The sequence below is a fragment of the Mytilus galloprovincialis genome, chromosome 11 (genome assembly GCF_965363235.1).
Source record: "Mytilus galloprovincialis chromosome 11, xbMytGall1.hap1.1, whole genome shotgun sequence".
NCBI classification, from domain to species: Eukaryota; Metazoa; Mollusca; class Bivalvia; order Mytilida; family Mytilidae; genus Mytilus; species Mytilus galloprovincialis.
Window position 1 is genome coordinate 86,138,826 of NC_134848.1, and position 16,545 is coordinate 86,155,370.

General features: G+C 33.3%; 1 protein-coding gene across 1 annotated transcript in view; it reads right to left on the reverse strand.

The window, feature by feature from the left end:
* LOC143052964 (peroxidasin homolog) overlaps nt 1-16,545 on the reverse strand; it is a 38,732-nt gene that overhangs the window by 10,167 nt on the left and 12,020 nt on the right. The window contains exons 3-7 of the mRNA XM_076226139.1: nt 15,851-15,942; nt 11,212-11,283; nt 8,573-8,696; nt 7,847-7,938; nt 1,899-1,973 (exon numbers count right to left, since the gene is read on the reverse strand). Coding sequence (XP_076082254.1) covers nt 1,899-1,973; nt 7,847-7,938; nt 8,573-8,696; nt 11,212-11,283; nt 15,851-15,942 — 455 coding nt within the window. The remainder of the gene's footprint in view (nt 1-1,898; nt 1,974-7,846; nt 7,939-8,572; nt 8,697-11,211; nt 11,284-15,850; nt 15,943-16,545) is intronic.

A 16,545-nucleotide genomic window follows, 5' to 3' on the forward strand; every position in this document is an offset into this window, starting at 1 on the left:
TTTTTTTGGGGGGGGGGGGGGGGGGCACTGAAGATTTACATAAGGTTTTATTAAAATTTTTAATGCAATGTATAATTTCAATTTTACATAGTATTATTAGTACCATTCTGTCGAATTAAGAAAACATTGCAATATAATACTTTATCCAAGCATTCCAAAATTCTCACAAAGACAAATTCAAACAATAAAATCCGGGATTTTGTTATCTATAAGGTCAAATCCTAACACTGTACAAAAATGCAAAACGAATATTGTCGGGACTAAAGAGAAAATGACATCTTCAGAAATGTTCTAATAGAAAAAAAGATTTTAGTTGTCTTAGTTTTAAAAGACTACTTGCAGATCTCTGTTGCATGTAATATAGTTAACAACACTATTTGTGCATATTACCTTAACAAAAATACTCATTTATGCAGTAAGGAAGTCAATTCCCTCGCTTAATAATTCTCATAATATGTAATTTAAGCGTGTGACACAACGTTATTTATGTAGATTCGTTATCATTTGTACGAGTATTTGTGCCAACGAAATTAGATGTATCCACTGTACTTGGCATTAAAACTGTAATAGACACAGCGTTACTGGTGAGTCTTATGTAAACGAAACGCGAAATATAATTTTTATATCCTGGAATCAATGATGAGTTTATTTACAACCGCTGGGTCGATGTCACTGCTGGTGGGTTTTTTTTATTCTCCGAAGGTATCACTAGCCCAAAAGTCAGAACTTCTCTGTTGACATGAATTATCATTGATATGGTCATAATTATAAATTAGCTGTTTACAAAACTTAGCATTTTTGAAATACTAAGGCTTTTGTACCTCAGGAACAGATTACTTCAGCTGTTTTTGACAAAACTTTTAGGAATTATTGGGCATCAATACTCTTCGACTTCGAACTTTAGTGGACTTTTCAACTTTTTTTAAATCGAGCGTCACTAATGAGTCTTTTGTAGACGAAACACGAGTCTGGTACAAATACAATATTTCCATCCTGGTTTATATGATCAGTTTATTGATAAGAGAGATTATACGTTTCCATCATGTAGTCATTAGTTAAGTTAACAAGTTAACATGATCTCTTCTAGAATTAAACAGATTGTTCTGACTGTCGTTCAAGGTTACATGCCTTGCTACAGGTTACAATTCAACGAGATTAAAACAAACTACCTTCTATATATTCCGTAAAAAATAAAAGCTAGTTAAGTTTTTAAACATGGACAGTTTAAAATCCCTTATTGATGAAAACGGAACAATGATGTACCCACAGAACATAACAAAAGTGTTCTCACAGAACAGAACAATTATAAACTCACAAAACTGAGGAATGGTATAGTTACTCACTGGGGAACAATAATTCACTCACAGAACGGAACAATAGAATACTCACAGAACGGAACAATGATATACTCACAGAACGGATCAATGGTATACTTACAGAACGGAACAATGATATACTTACAGAACGGATCAATGGTATACTCACAGAACGGAACAATGGTATACTCACACAACGGAACAATGATATACTCACAGAACGGAACAATGGTATACTTACAGAACGAATTAATAATTCACTCACAGAACGGAACAATAGCATACTCACAGAACGGATCAATGATATACTCACAGAACAGAACAATGGTATACTCACAGAACGGAACAATGGTATACTTACAGAACGGAACAATATTAATGGTATACTCGCAGAACGAAACTGTGAAACACTCGCAGATTGAAACAATTATATACTCACAAAACGGACAATCATATACTCACAGAACTGAACAATGACATATTCACAAAACAGAACAATTATATACTCACAGAACGGAACAATCATATACTCACAGAACTGAACAATGACATATTCACACCACAGAACAATAATATACTCACAGCTTTCGGACCACAGTCTAGAGTGTACCTCAATTCGTAGTTTGTAGATAAAAGTCTCATATCTGTTCGGCATTCCTGTCAAAGTAAATGATATGTAAGGATAGTTGACATTCCTGCCAAAGTCAATTATATGTAAGGATGTTTGCATCTCTGTTATAAAGTGACAGGCTTTTCAAAGGAAAGTTTTAAATTTTCGTCAGTTTTTTTTTTTTTGCAATATAAAGGAGTAAGTTCGATAAGGGCCATATTTGGCCCCAATTATAAAGTTCATTGTTACAAGACAATAAATGCTTTAAGTTGCCTTAAAGACATGTGAGAAAGTTAAACAGAACTGTTTTTGTCAAAGTTTAATTCTGATACGTTGATTTTTACATCCCAAAAAGGTCAACTTAAGGGATTTTTGTGAAATTTGACAAAATCAGTTAGATTTCAACCAAATAAAGGACAGGGAAACATAGAGCGCAGGCGTCGACAAGCTTAATATTCAAATAAGACATGTGAAATGTCTTCACAAACATTATTTTAAAAGATCTTTGTTGTCGACGTATGCGCTCTATGTTTCCTGTCCAATAATCTATGGACATTTACCCATTTTCATTGATTTTTTCGTGAAAAATCAATATGAGTACAACTTGTGACGTCATAATGAAACGCAGAAACGTGAAATTTTCAATAAAATGGCTTATATCCTATCTAGTCAATGTATTAGCTATAATTTATCGTGATATTGGTAAATAAATCCCAATTTGAAATTTACGCAAAAAAAGGGGGCCATTTTAGGACCTTATCGAACATACTCCTTTTTATTTTCCTATCTCAAGTCTCGTCTTTAAATAAAGATGAACATACATATCTGTGTAATAACTCCTAAATATTATGGAAAGCCAACGGGGTCAAAATTCTTAATTCGTTACTTGTCAATTCGTAACTTGTAACTGTGTAATTTCTAAATTGTCAATTCGTAAATTGTTAATTTGTAACTTGTTACTGTGAAATTCATAATGCTTAATTCGTAAATTGTTAATTTGTAACTTGTTACTGTGAAATTCATAATGCTTAATTCGTAAATTGTCAATTTGTAACTTGCACCTTTGTAGTTTCAACATTCTTAATCGGTAAATTGTCAGTTTGTTACTTGTAACTGTGCAATTTTATAATGCTTCATTCCGGCGTAAATTGTCGATTTGTAACTCGTATCTTTGTATCAAAATTCAACATTCTTCATTTGTTAATTGTCAATTTGTTACTTGTAGATTTCAAAATTCTTTATTGGTAAATTGTCTTTTTGTATATTGATGTTTTGTAACTTGTAACATGTGACTTGTCGATTCGTGAATTGTCGATGTGTGAAATGTCGAAGTGTTAAATGTCATCGTTGTATTATGCTAACGATCATTATGACGACAGATGGCGCTCGGGTTCTTCTTCGGTGTATAATCCTCCTGTTAGTCGGAGTACCTCCATGTGGAATATATATACCTAAGTAATTTTAAACCATTAATTACAGCAAATGCGTCTAAAAAAAGCAAAACAAAAATTGCATGTTTACAGGATCCCAGTTTTATTTTGTTAACTGACGTGGACTTTCGTTCGAGAACGGAAACTATATAAAAAAAAACATCCCGAGTACTAGTTCAGTCCCTCAACGTAATTGAGGCTCTCCTAATTACGGGGTTAATGAAATAGTCGTTGGTCAGTGGAATATTACGACTGGATTATTCAGGTGTATACAATAAGGAGATGTGGTAATAAACCGTATGATTGCCAATGAGACAACTATCCACCAACGCGAAGTACAAACAAAGTCGATGTAAGCAACTATACGGGTAACCTACGGCCTTCATCAATGACAAAACCTAATACCATATAGTCGGCTTTAAAAGGCTACATCATTACTGAAAACCTCAGGTACTAGTATAAACGATTTCTATTAATCATAAAATGCTATTATCGGACCATTTTATGCTGACAGAAAAGGGCTGACATATATATTCTATTCTGCTGTTGTCGGTTATATGGTCGGGTTGTTGTCTCTTTGACACATTCCCCATTTCCATTCTCAATTTTATGTATAAATATACTGAATTTTTCTGGTCAAGAAGCTTAAAAATTGCCGCTACCTGATTTTCTACAATAAAAATGTACAACCAAAAAGAACAAAATATTCACGAGTCCCTCGATCTCAAAAGCTGCTTAATGCCCCGTACTCCCGATATGAACCCCACCTGGTGCCACACCTCCTTATAGCCCGGCAACCTTACTAAATTTAACATGTTGTCAATCGTTAATTAACTGAAATGATTCACGATGTTAATCAATATACCTATTTTTTTTTTTAAATTTGCATGTCAAATACAAAATAAAAATTCATTTGCAATGGATTCGTAACAATATAATCCTAATATCCTATTGACAAACCAGGTTGTATTCCGCCTGGCTCTTCTGTCGACGACATATCCGATATCATTTGTGAAATGGTTATTCCATAACGGTCAACCAACTCGTGATGGCGTCCGTAAAATTTACGAAGGGATGATTTCAACTTCACCATTTGGAACTCTTGGTTTAATAGCTTCCTTGTGAGCAGCAACCATCTATCAAGGGGGCGTAACTTCTCGAAAAAAAATTGTAATTTCTTGTCGATATGCAAATCTACTTAGTATGTCCTTATTATCATGAAATTCTGTTGTGTGGTTTGAGAGGAGTTGCGATGACAAGAAACAGGACCGATGGACTGACGTACGGACGGACAGGCAGACAGACAGACGGGTCAAAACATTACACCCTCCGCAACTTCGTTGCGTGGGGTATAATAAGTGTAAGCATAAAAGAGATAATTGCCTCTTTCATGCAAATGGCGATATGGCAAGATCTTTTCTCTGACAAGTCAGAGGGAGAGGGCGTCAATTTGTTTAAAAGTGGGACTGGCCTTTGTTAGTCTTGTATGATTTTTAATTTTTGTTTCTTGTGTATAATTCGGAGTTCAGTATGACGTCCGGTATCACTGAACTACTATACATATTTGTTTAGGGGCCAACTGAAGGACTCTTCCGGGTGCGGGAGTTTCTCGTTGCATTGAAGACCCATTGGTGGCTTTCGGTTGTTGTCTGCACTATGGTCGGGTTGTTGTCTCTTTGATACATTCCCCATCTCCATTCTCAAATTTATGTAGGTGACGCGTGCAGTAAAAAATAAACAGTTTCATAGTTTAACGATCATGGTCATTAAAAAATATATATATATTTATAGAGGGGACACCTCCTAGTATATTTCGATATTGTACCATGATCATTTTACATCTGTATCTATAGGAGAACGTTGTGGATACAAATACCGGCTTTAATACAACGGTAGAGAGAGCGCCGTCGATGTATTGACGATGCACGATAGTAGTTTCTGAACGGCTGTCAACGCTCGGTGTACGCTTCTTCAATGTGGTTCTATTCGAATACTGTTTTTACAAAAATGAGTTAGAATATTATTGTATTTTACTCGTTGAGATCTCAAAACACCTCGTGTAGTTTTTTTATCTGCATGTTTGTTCACAACATTTCTTGACTGATTATTGTTTAATCGGGCCCTTGACAGCAATTTAGTGTTCTTTTTAGACGAGTTTTTTTTTTAAATTGTCTGGTTCTATAGCACTGCGACCACCTCGTACAGAAATATTAGCTTCTGACTTGAGCGTCTTGTCTGTATGTCTTGTAGTTTCAGTTTGGTGAGTGTGATTGAGACGCAACCAACTTCTCTGGATTTGTACTCTCCTGTTATAAATCTCACAGGTTGTCCCTGTATTCTTTCAAGCTTATTGATGATTGTAGATGTGTTCTGGTCCCATACTATTGACCATAACCCATTATTGACCTGACCATTAAAATATATGCGGTTTTCTCGCATTCCGGTTGACAATATCTCAAATTTTAGGGCCTCGATTAGTTTTCTGGTTCCTTTAGATTTTATTACAAAATAGTGCATATTCAACACAGTTTTGATATATAGTATACATTAACTAAGTGACTCATTTAAAATAATTTTTCATTCAGTTTGTTTTTCAAAGTACTTATATGATATCATTAAACATTTTTTTTATAGATATAGGAAGATGTGGTATGAGCGCCAATGAGACAACTCTCCATCCAAATAACAATTTATAAAAGTAACCCATTATAGGTCAAGATACGGCCTTCAACACGGAGCATTGGCTCACATCGAGCAACAAGCTATTAAGGGCCCCAAAATTACTAGTGTAAAACCATTCAAACGGAAAAACCAACAGTCTAATCTATATAAAAAAGAAAAAAAAAAGAAACGAGAAACACGTATAAATTACATAAACAAACGACAACTACTGTACATCAGATTCCTGATTTATGTTCATTACTCAGGAGCCAAATAAATAAAGACTGTCATTTGTTTCTTGTATTAAAACATATCATTAGATAATTACATTCTTTTCTGAAATTTTAATATTGAGATTATAATATTAATGAATGATGGTTGTCAAACCATTTCTGCCATTATACATTGAGTCCAAAATTTGCGGGCCCAGGACAATATTAGTATTTTTCCAGCACCGTCTTATATTTCATGTTTTTAGTCTTGTTTTGACCCGGTTAAATATTAAGTAGAAATTTCTTGCCAAGTGACAGTAATATATTTGCGAAGTTGATAAGGAAGCCCGTTCCAGCGACACATCTATATACCTTAATAAAGGAAGTGACACACCTCATTGCAGGTTTGGTGACCAGTACAGTAAACAAACATGTTTATACGAGGTTACCTCAATATAAAACCGAGTCCCTTTTATACATGCCATATAAAACAAACAAAATGAATGTATTTATCTATTTGTTATCTTTTATATGTATGCGCTGTACATAATTGATTTAAACTCCTGTGGTATATATTCTATATGGCGGTGCTCTTACTTACAGGAGGCTTATACACCGAAGAAGAAGCCGAGCGCCATCTGTCGTCATAATGATCGTTAGCATAATACAACGATGACATTTAACACTTCGACATTTCACACATCGACAATTCACGAATCGACAAGTCACATGTTACAAGTTACAAAACATCAATATACAAAAAGACAATTTACCAATAAAGAATTTTGAAATCTACAAGTTACACATTGACAATTAACAAATGAAGAATGTTGAATTTTGATACAAAGATACAATTTACAAATCGACAATTTACGAATGAAGAATTATGAAATTGCACAGTTACAAGTAACAAACTGACAATTTACCGATTAAGAATGTTGAAACTACAAAGGTGCAAGTTACAAATTGACAATTTACGAATTAAGCATTATGAATTTCACAGTAACAAGTTACAAATTAACAATTTACGAATTGACAATTTAGAAATTACACAGTTACAAGTTACGAATTGACAAGTTACGAATTAAGAATTTTGACCCCGTTGGCTTTCCATAAAATATATGGTTAATTATAATTGTTACAAATACAAAAATACTAGATATATATAGGTCAATACCGGTAATACAGTACAGAATACACCTTCTTCGAGCTCTATTTGATATGGAGATCGAGATGATATACTATCAGGAAAAACAGATAGTAAAATTCTCAATGTATGGGCAATTACTCCTAACAGAAGTCGTCTTATAGTTTTGATATAAATGGACAGTCAACATTCTGAACATTTCTACGTTTATCAAATTTTCACTTTTTTAAAACAGTTTTCAAGATAAAAGATAAAAGTTGGATTTTATTCTTCAATTCTATGTTTGGCCATGTCAGCCATGTTGGTTGACAGACATCGAACACACTTTCAATCTACATGTAGACACTGTGATGAAGAGTGTGGCCAAGTTTGGTTAAATTTCAGAGAAACTAAAAAGTTAAGGGACGACATTCGCCAATTGATTAAAACAATTTGATTTTGCTTTTTCGACTATTTGTGAGAAAACATACTTGGTCTAATCCACATAACACAGTGTTTTTGCAGTGTTCTGGCATCAGTACATCATTGCATGCAAAGCATTCTATATGATTGGAAATTTCAGCTGGAAAAGAATACAAAATGTTTAATCTGGGTGAAATATAATTACAACTGCTGTATTAAGTCACTATATCGTTTGGGTATAAGTGATAGGTTTGTTTAGCAAAAAACGAGGTTCAGCACACTATTAAAAAAAATCAAAATCCCTAACACATCAAACGAATGGATAACAACTGTCGTATTCCTGACTAAGTAAATGCATTTTCTTATGAAGGAAATGGTAAATTAAACCTGGTTTTATTGTTAGCTAAACCTCTCACTTGTATTACAGTCGCATCAAATTTCATTGTATTGACAACGATGTGTGAACAAAACAAAGAGACATTATAGGTTAAGATGTCAATAATAGGGGTAGTTGTGTTCAAATCTTAACCAATATAACAAAAAACAATTATGCAACAAGAGAATCACAAAAAGGCATATATACAAATCAAATTGAAAGACAAAGATACAACATTTAGTATATATAATTAATTGTTCTGTATAGCGTAAGACTGCGTCACATAGGAACGTTATCTATGATGACGTCGTTGAAGTTCCGATTTGGGTAAAATAAAATTCGAATATACCCCGACAGCTTCGTGGATATAAACTGACATCTCCGTGTTGTTATCTAATCACAAAACTGGACAACTTACGTTGTTTAGTACACAGATGTTTATTACATAGTTCAGAGTTACAACACTGTAGGCAGTTCACAAATGCTCTTTTTCGTCTTTCTGTAGATCTTTTCCTGCCAATTTGTGAAAGCTGTTTACACACCTAAAAGGATTTATTATACATGAAAACAGACCAAAGAGTAGAAATCAGCCCACGCTCACCATTAAGTCATTAACTAAGCGAGAAAATCCCACACCCGGACGGGTTCAGCTGGTCCCCAAACAAAGATGTGTACTAGTTACAAACAATATGAAGATGGACGTCACACTTAACCCTAAAACGTATGATTGAACTTAAATTAATTAAACATACAAGACCCTGTCTTGGGACCGGCGCAAAAATGCGGCGGGGTTAATCATGTTTTGTGTGATCTCATTCTTCTGCCTATAACGCAAGCCAATGTCCAAACATAACACACAGACGCACAGTAAAACTCAGTTTATAAAAGTCCGAGTCCGATGTCAATACAAGTAACAAAAGAGACTAAACAAATTGACAATGATATATAATTTAACAAAAGACTACCAGGAGTTCCTTAAATGCCAGCTCCAGATCTGAATTAAATTGCTTAAAAGATTATACTTCATTATATGAATATCAAGTACAATCCCTCCCCTTAGGGGTTTATTATCATAAATATATGTGAATAACATAACCCGCATCATTCCAACAACTGGTTTTAGAATAAATATGTTTATTTCAGATAAACAGACCCTATAAGTGAATCACTATTGAAGCCAAAATATGCAATCATTTATGACCTAACAGCAGTATCATAACTATATATCGTCTGTATAAGTCTGTTTATAGGTTTTGTTAGAGTTTGAGTGGAATACTGAATGTCAAAACTATATCATGAATGAAATTTGATTGAGTTTATTTATACATCTTGTAATTATCAGAATAGAAATAAGAACGGAAGAAACACATGGTCACATGATCTGTCATCAACAAATGATCAATTGATCTATAATCAACACAACGTCACATGATCGGTCATCATCAAATGGTCAATTGATCTATAATCAACATAAAGTCACATGATCTGTCATCAACAAATGGTCACTTGATCTATAATCAACTACAAGTCACATGATCTGTCATCAACAAATGGTCACATGATCTGTCATCAACAAATTGTCAACTGATCTATAATCAACACAAAGTCACATGATCGGTCATCAACAAATGGTCAATTGATCTATAATAAACACAAAGTCACATGATTTGTCATCAACAAATGGCTAATTGATCTATAATCAACACAGTCACATGATCTGTCATCAACAAATGGTCACTTGATCTATAATCAACTACAAGTCACATGATCTGTCAACAACAAATGGTCACATGATCTGTCATCAACAAATTGTCAACTGATCTATAATCAACACAAAGTCACATGATCGGTCATCAACAAATGGCCACTTGATATATAATCAACACAAAGTCAGATGATCCGTCATCAACAAATGGTCACTTGATCTATAATCAACTACAAGTCACATGATCTGTCATCAACAAATTTCAATTGATCTATAATCAACACAAAGTAACATGATTTGTCATCAACAAAGGGTCACTTGATCTATAATCAACACAAAGTCACATGATCTGTCATCAACAAAGGGTCACTTGATCTATAATCAACACAAAGTCACATGATCTGTCATCAACGAATGGTCAATTGATCTATAATCAACACAAAGTCACATGATCTGTCATCAACAAATGGTCACTTGGTCTATAACCAACACAAAGTCAGATGATCTGTCATCAACAAATGGTCACTTGATCTATAATCAACACAAAGTCACATGATCTGTCATCAACAAATGGTCACTTGATCTATTACCAACACAAAGTCACATGACATGTCATCAACCAATGGTCAATTGATCTTTAATGAACACAAAGTCAAATGATCTGTCATCAACAAATGGCCACTCGATCTATAATCAACTCAAAGTCACATGATCTCTCATCAACAAATGGTCACTTGATCTATTATCAACACAAAGCAACATGATCTGTCATCAACAAAGGGTCACTTGATCTATAATCAACACAAAGTCACATGATCTGTTATCAACCAATGGCCAATTGATCTATGATCAACACAAAGTAAGATGATCTGTCATCAACCAATGGCCAATTGATCTATGATCAACACAAAGTCAGATGATCTGTCATCAACCAATGGCCAATTGATCTATGATCAACACAAAGTCAGATGATCTGTCATCAACCAATGGTCAATTGATCTATTATCAACACAAAGTCACATGACATGTCATCAACCAATTGTCAATTGATCTATAATCAACACAAAGTCATATGATCTTTCATCAACAAATGGTCAATTGATCTATTATCAACACAAAGTCACATGACATGTCATCAACCAATGGTCATGTTGGCTCTAAGTAAGAAATGATCACAATGGTCACATGATTTCATTTTCTATTTCAGTAAAACGTTTACTTCAGAATTTGTTTTACATACTGCTTTTTGTATCATTGTGAATTATTGTGTGCGATTTTTAGTTTTGTGTAAACCACGTACTGAATAAACACTCCTGCAGGCATTTATCAATTTATTGGTTTATATGACGTACCTGTCTTGAAATACATCCTGACTCGTATAGTACATTACCAACCGTTCCGACACTTCGCCTTACATAACACTCCTGTAATAAAAAAAAATATAAGCATGTACATACAAATGTATAATGATAAAAAAAACATTAGCATGTACATACAAATGTATAATGATAAAATTAAAGTATGTGGTATGCATTTATATGTACAATCCTTACATATAGGAAGATGTGGTATGAGTGCCGATGAGATAACTCTCCATCCAAGTAACAATTTATAGAAGTAAACCATTATAGGTCAAGGTACGGCCTACAACACGGAGCTTTGGCTCACAGCAAACGGCAAGCTATAAAGGGCCCCAAAATTAGTAGTGTAAAACCATGCAAAGGGGAAAAGCAAGATATAATCCTTACAAAAACGAAAAACGAGAAACACTTATGAACCACATAAACAGACGACAACAACTGAACATCAGATTCCTGACTTACATATATTTGTCAAATAAAACAAGCATTGAGAATCTATTCAGTATTCCTAAGACGGAAAAAGGAATAATGTTTTTATTTTTTCGATTCTTAGCTAGTTAAACGAGCGAAATGTGTATGCAGAATTTACAAATATCTGTGACGTGGCGCATATACTATATCTTGAACGTAAGTGACATTAATGCTAATATATGCCGTAAAGATTAATATAATATAAATTCACACGATCAAGACGACGGGGGTCAAAAAGGAGCACGAATTGTTGACCCTTGCAATGTATCTGATATCACCCCTGATTTTTTGGTGGTGTTCGTGTCGCTGAATCTTTAGATGTCTAAGTTGTGTTTTCTGAACATCTTGCACACAAACCATTCAAAAGAGACTGGATTGTGGTTACGACAATTATAATAAAATCAGAACGACAATATGACTTATGCTGAATAATCTTACGGACAATATGACCTTTTCCAGTTTTTACAACAGACATACAAACAGAAGAGGACCATTTAGGACTCATTGACAATATAACACGAGATCTTGGTATAGGTTTTTAGCGAGACATAAATTATACGTCGAGCAGTATAGCGGACATAAAATGAACAAGTTCCATGGATTGCTACAGTGACATCCCTGTGTCTTAAAACGTCATTCAATCGTTGAAACAAATGTAAATTTACTATTCTCGCTGTTTTCCTTGAGAAACTTCTTATTTTGTTGTGTTCTTTATTTTTCTAATTTTAGCCTTCATATGTTACTACTGTATTTAGAGTCAAGCCTGTAGTTTTCATCATTTGCTTAAGAGCGTTTACTTCTAGTTTCCGAAAGTGAAACATATTTTGCAAGAAATGAACATTGTTTACTTTGAATATTTTCAGCCTTTTTAGTTTGAAATCGTATGCGTATCCGTAGTACAATTGCTATATAATATTGTAAGTAAGCGTATCCGTAGTACAATTGCTATATAATATTGTAAGTATGCGTATCCGTAGTACAATTGCTATATAATATTGTAAGTATGCGTATCCGTAGTACAATTGCTATATAATATTGTAAGTATGCGTATCCGTAGTACAATTGCTATATAATATTGTAAGTAAGCGTATCCGTAGTACAATTGCTATATAATATTGTAAGTATGCGTATCCGTAGTACAATTGCTATATAATATTGTAAGTATGCGTATCCGTAGTACAATTGCTATATAATATTGTAAGTATGCGTATCCGTAGTACAATTGCTATATAATATTGTAAGTATGCGTATCCGTAGTACAATTGCTATATAATATTGTAAGTATGCGTATCCGTAGTACAATTGCTATATAATATTGTAAGTATGAGTATCCGTAGTACAATTGCTATATAATATTATCCGTAGTACAATTGCTATATAATATTGTAAGTATGCGTATCCGTAGTACAATTGCTATATAATATTGTAAGTATGCGTATCCGTAGTACAATTGCTATATAATATTGTAAGTATGCGTATCCGTAGTACAATTGCTATATAATATTGTAAGTATGAGTATCCGTAGTACAATTGCTATATAATATTGTAAGTATGCGTATCCGTAGTACAATTGCTATATAATATTGTAAGTATGAGTATCCGTAGTACAATTGCTATATAATATTGTAAGTATGCGTATCCGTAGTACAATTGATATATAATATTGTAAGTATGCGTATCCGTAGTACAATTGCTATATAATATTGTAAGTATGCGTATCCGTAGTACAATTGATATATAATATTGTAAGTATGAGTATCCGTAGTACAATTGCTATATAATATTGTAAGTATGCGTATCCGTAGTACAATTGCTATATAATATTGTAAGTATGAGTATCCGTAGTACAATTGCTATATAATATTTCCGTAGTACAATTGATATATAATATTGTAAGTATGCGTATCCGTAGTACAATTGCTATATAATATTGTAAGTATGAGTATCCGTAGTACAATTGCTATATAATATTGTAAGTATGAGTATCCGTAGTACAATTGCTATATAATATTGTAAGTATGCGTATCCGTAGTACAATTGCTATATAATATTGTAAGTATGAGTATCCGTAGTACAATTGCTATATAATATTGTAAGTATGCGTATCCGTAGTACAATTGCTATATAATATTGTAAGTATGAGTATCCGTAGTACAATTGCTATATAATATTGTAAGTATGCGTATCCGTAGTACAATTGCTATATAATATTGTAAGTATGCGTATCCGTAGTACAATTGCTATATAATATTGTAAGTATGCGTATCCGTAGTACAATTGCTATATAATATTGTAAGTATGCGTATCCGTAGTACAATTGCTATATAATATTGTAAGTATGCGTATCCGTAGTACAATTGCTATATAATATTGTAAGTATGCGTATCCGTAGTACAATTGCTATATAATATTGTAAGTATGCGTATCCGTAGTACAATTGATATATAATATTGTAAGTATGAGTATCCGTAGTACAATTGCTATATAATATTGTAAGTATGCGTATCCGTAGTACAATTGCTATATAATATTGTAAGTATGAGTATCCGTAGTACAATTGCTATATAATATTTCCGTAGTACAATTGATATATAATATTGTAAGTATGCGTATCCGTAGTACAATTGCTATATAATATTGTAAGTATGCGTATCCGTAGTACAATTGCTATATAATATTGTAAGTATGAGTATCCGTAGTACAATTGCTATATAATATTGTAAGTATGCGTATCCGTAGTACAATTGCTATATAATATTGTAAGTATGAGTATCCGTAGTACAATTGCTATATAATATTGTAAGTATGCGTATCCGTAGTACAATTGCTATATAATATTGTAAGTATGCGTATCCGTAGTACAATTGCTATATAATATTGTAAGTATGCGTATCCGTAGTACAATTGCTATATAATATTGTAAGTATGAGTATCCGTAGTACAATTGCTATATAATATTGTAAGTATGCGTATCCGTAGTACAATTGCTATATAATATTGTAAGTATGCGTATCCGTAGTACAATTGCTATATAATATTGTAAGTATGCGTATCCGTAGTACAATTGCTATATAATATTGTAAGTATGCGTATCCGTAGTACAATTGCTATATAATATGGTAAGTATGCGTATCCGTAGTACAATTGCTATATAATATGGTAAGTATGCGTATCCGTAGTACAATTGCTATATAATATTGTAAGTATGAGTATCCGTAGTACAATTGCTATATAATATTGTAAGTATGCGTATCCGTAGTACAATTGCTATATAATATGGTAAGTATGCGTATCCGTAGTACAATTGATATATAATATTGTAAGTATGCGTATCCGTAGTACAATTGATATATAATATTGTAAAAAAAACATGATTCAAAACAGATAAAAAGATGCTGTCCATGATTTCATATATATGGCAAAATCAAAGGTACTTTATTTATATGATTTGCACAACGTGACTTTGGCTCTTTTTAACCTTTTTGGACACGAGCGTCACTGATGAGTCTTTAGTAGACAAAACGCGCGTCTAGCGTACAAAATCTAATCCTGGTATCTATGATGTTTTTATTCATTAAATTACTTCCCTTAGTTTAAGGTTGAAAATAAAAATTATATAAAATTTGCGGACAGTTCAGCCCTTTTCCGTCATGGATCTAGAACAAATGTCTTTGAAAACTTCCTTTGCTAGATATTTACAAAAATGTTGTGTAATTCTAAGGGGAAATGCTTAAAATTTGACTTTTTTTCGAAATGGGAAGGTTGAAATCATCATGCTTTTAATTATTTAAGATTGTAAGTAAAAAAGTAATCCATTTTGCGTTTTTTTTAGTTTTATATATTTGTTACTTTACACTTCATGCCTCGGATTTAGTTTATGCCTGGATGTGTAAACACGTACTCACCACATGTAACTGTGTGTAAACAAAAGATTGATATATAATGTGTTTTGTCTTGTTATTACCTCGTGCTCACCACATGTCACTATGTGTAAACAAAAGATTGACACTTAAGGTGTTTTGTTATTACCTCGTGCTCACCACATGTAACTGTGTGAAAACAAAAGACTGACACTTAAGGTGTTTTGTTATTACCTCGTGCCCACCACATGTAACTGTGTGAAAACAAAAGACTGACACTTAAGGTGTTTTGTTATTACCTCGTGCTCACCACATGTCACTGTGTGACCGCAGTCCTCCATTTTAGGAACACCATTGCATTTAAAACACTGCACTTGAGTCGAATTTGAGGCTACCAATTAAGACAAAATGCATTAGTAAGATATGATATTATATTTTCGTACAATATGTATCATTTGTGTTAATTGGTAAAACACTGTACTTCAGTAGATCTCTATTTAGTGGTTTCAATGAATGTAAATTTCATTGAACACTTATATTCGTGATTAACCTCTATCCATTATATCCACCAAAAGTCGTATACATTTTATTGAAGTCTTATCAATGAGTCATCTGTTTTGACGAATTAGCTAGGTGTCTAAACGCTGCATTTGTTTGTACTTGTTCCAAGTCAGGAACCTGTTGTTCAGTGGTTGTCGTTTGTTGATGTGACTCATAAGCTTTTCTCGTTTCTCGTTTTTATATGGATTAGACCGTTAGTTTTCCCGTTTGAATTGTTATACATAAGTCCTTTTAGAGGGGATCATATAGCTTGCTGTTCGATGTGAACAAACCCGTGTTGATGGCCATACTTTGACCTTTGCTGCTTTTATTTAACAAATTGTGACTTGGATGAATAGTTGTCTCATTGGCATTCATACCACAACTTCCGATTTCTATTATACAAGAATAAGCATTGTATGAGGCACGTTTCTTCTTCACATGACTCGTCGAA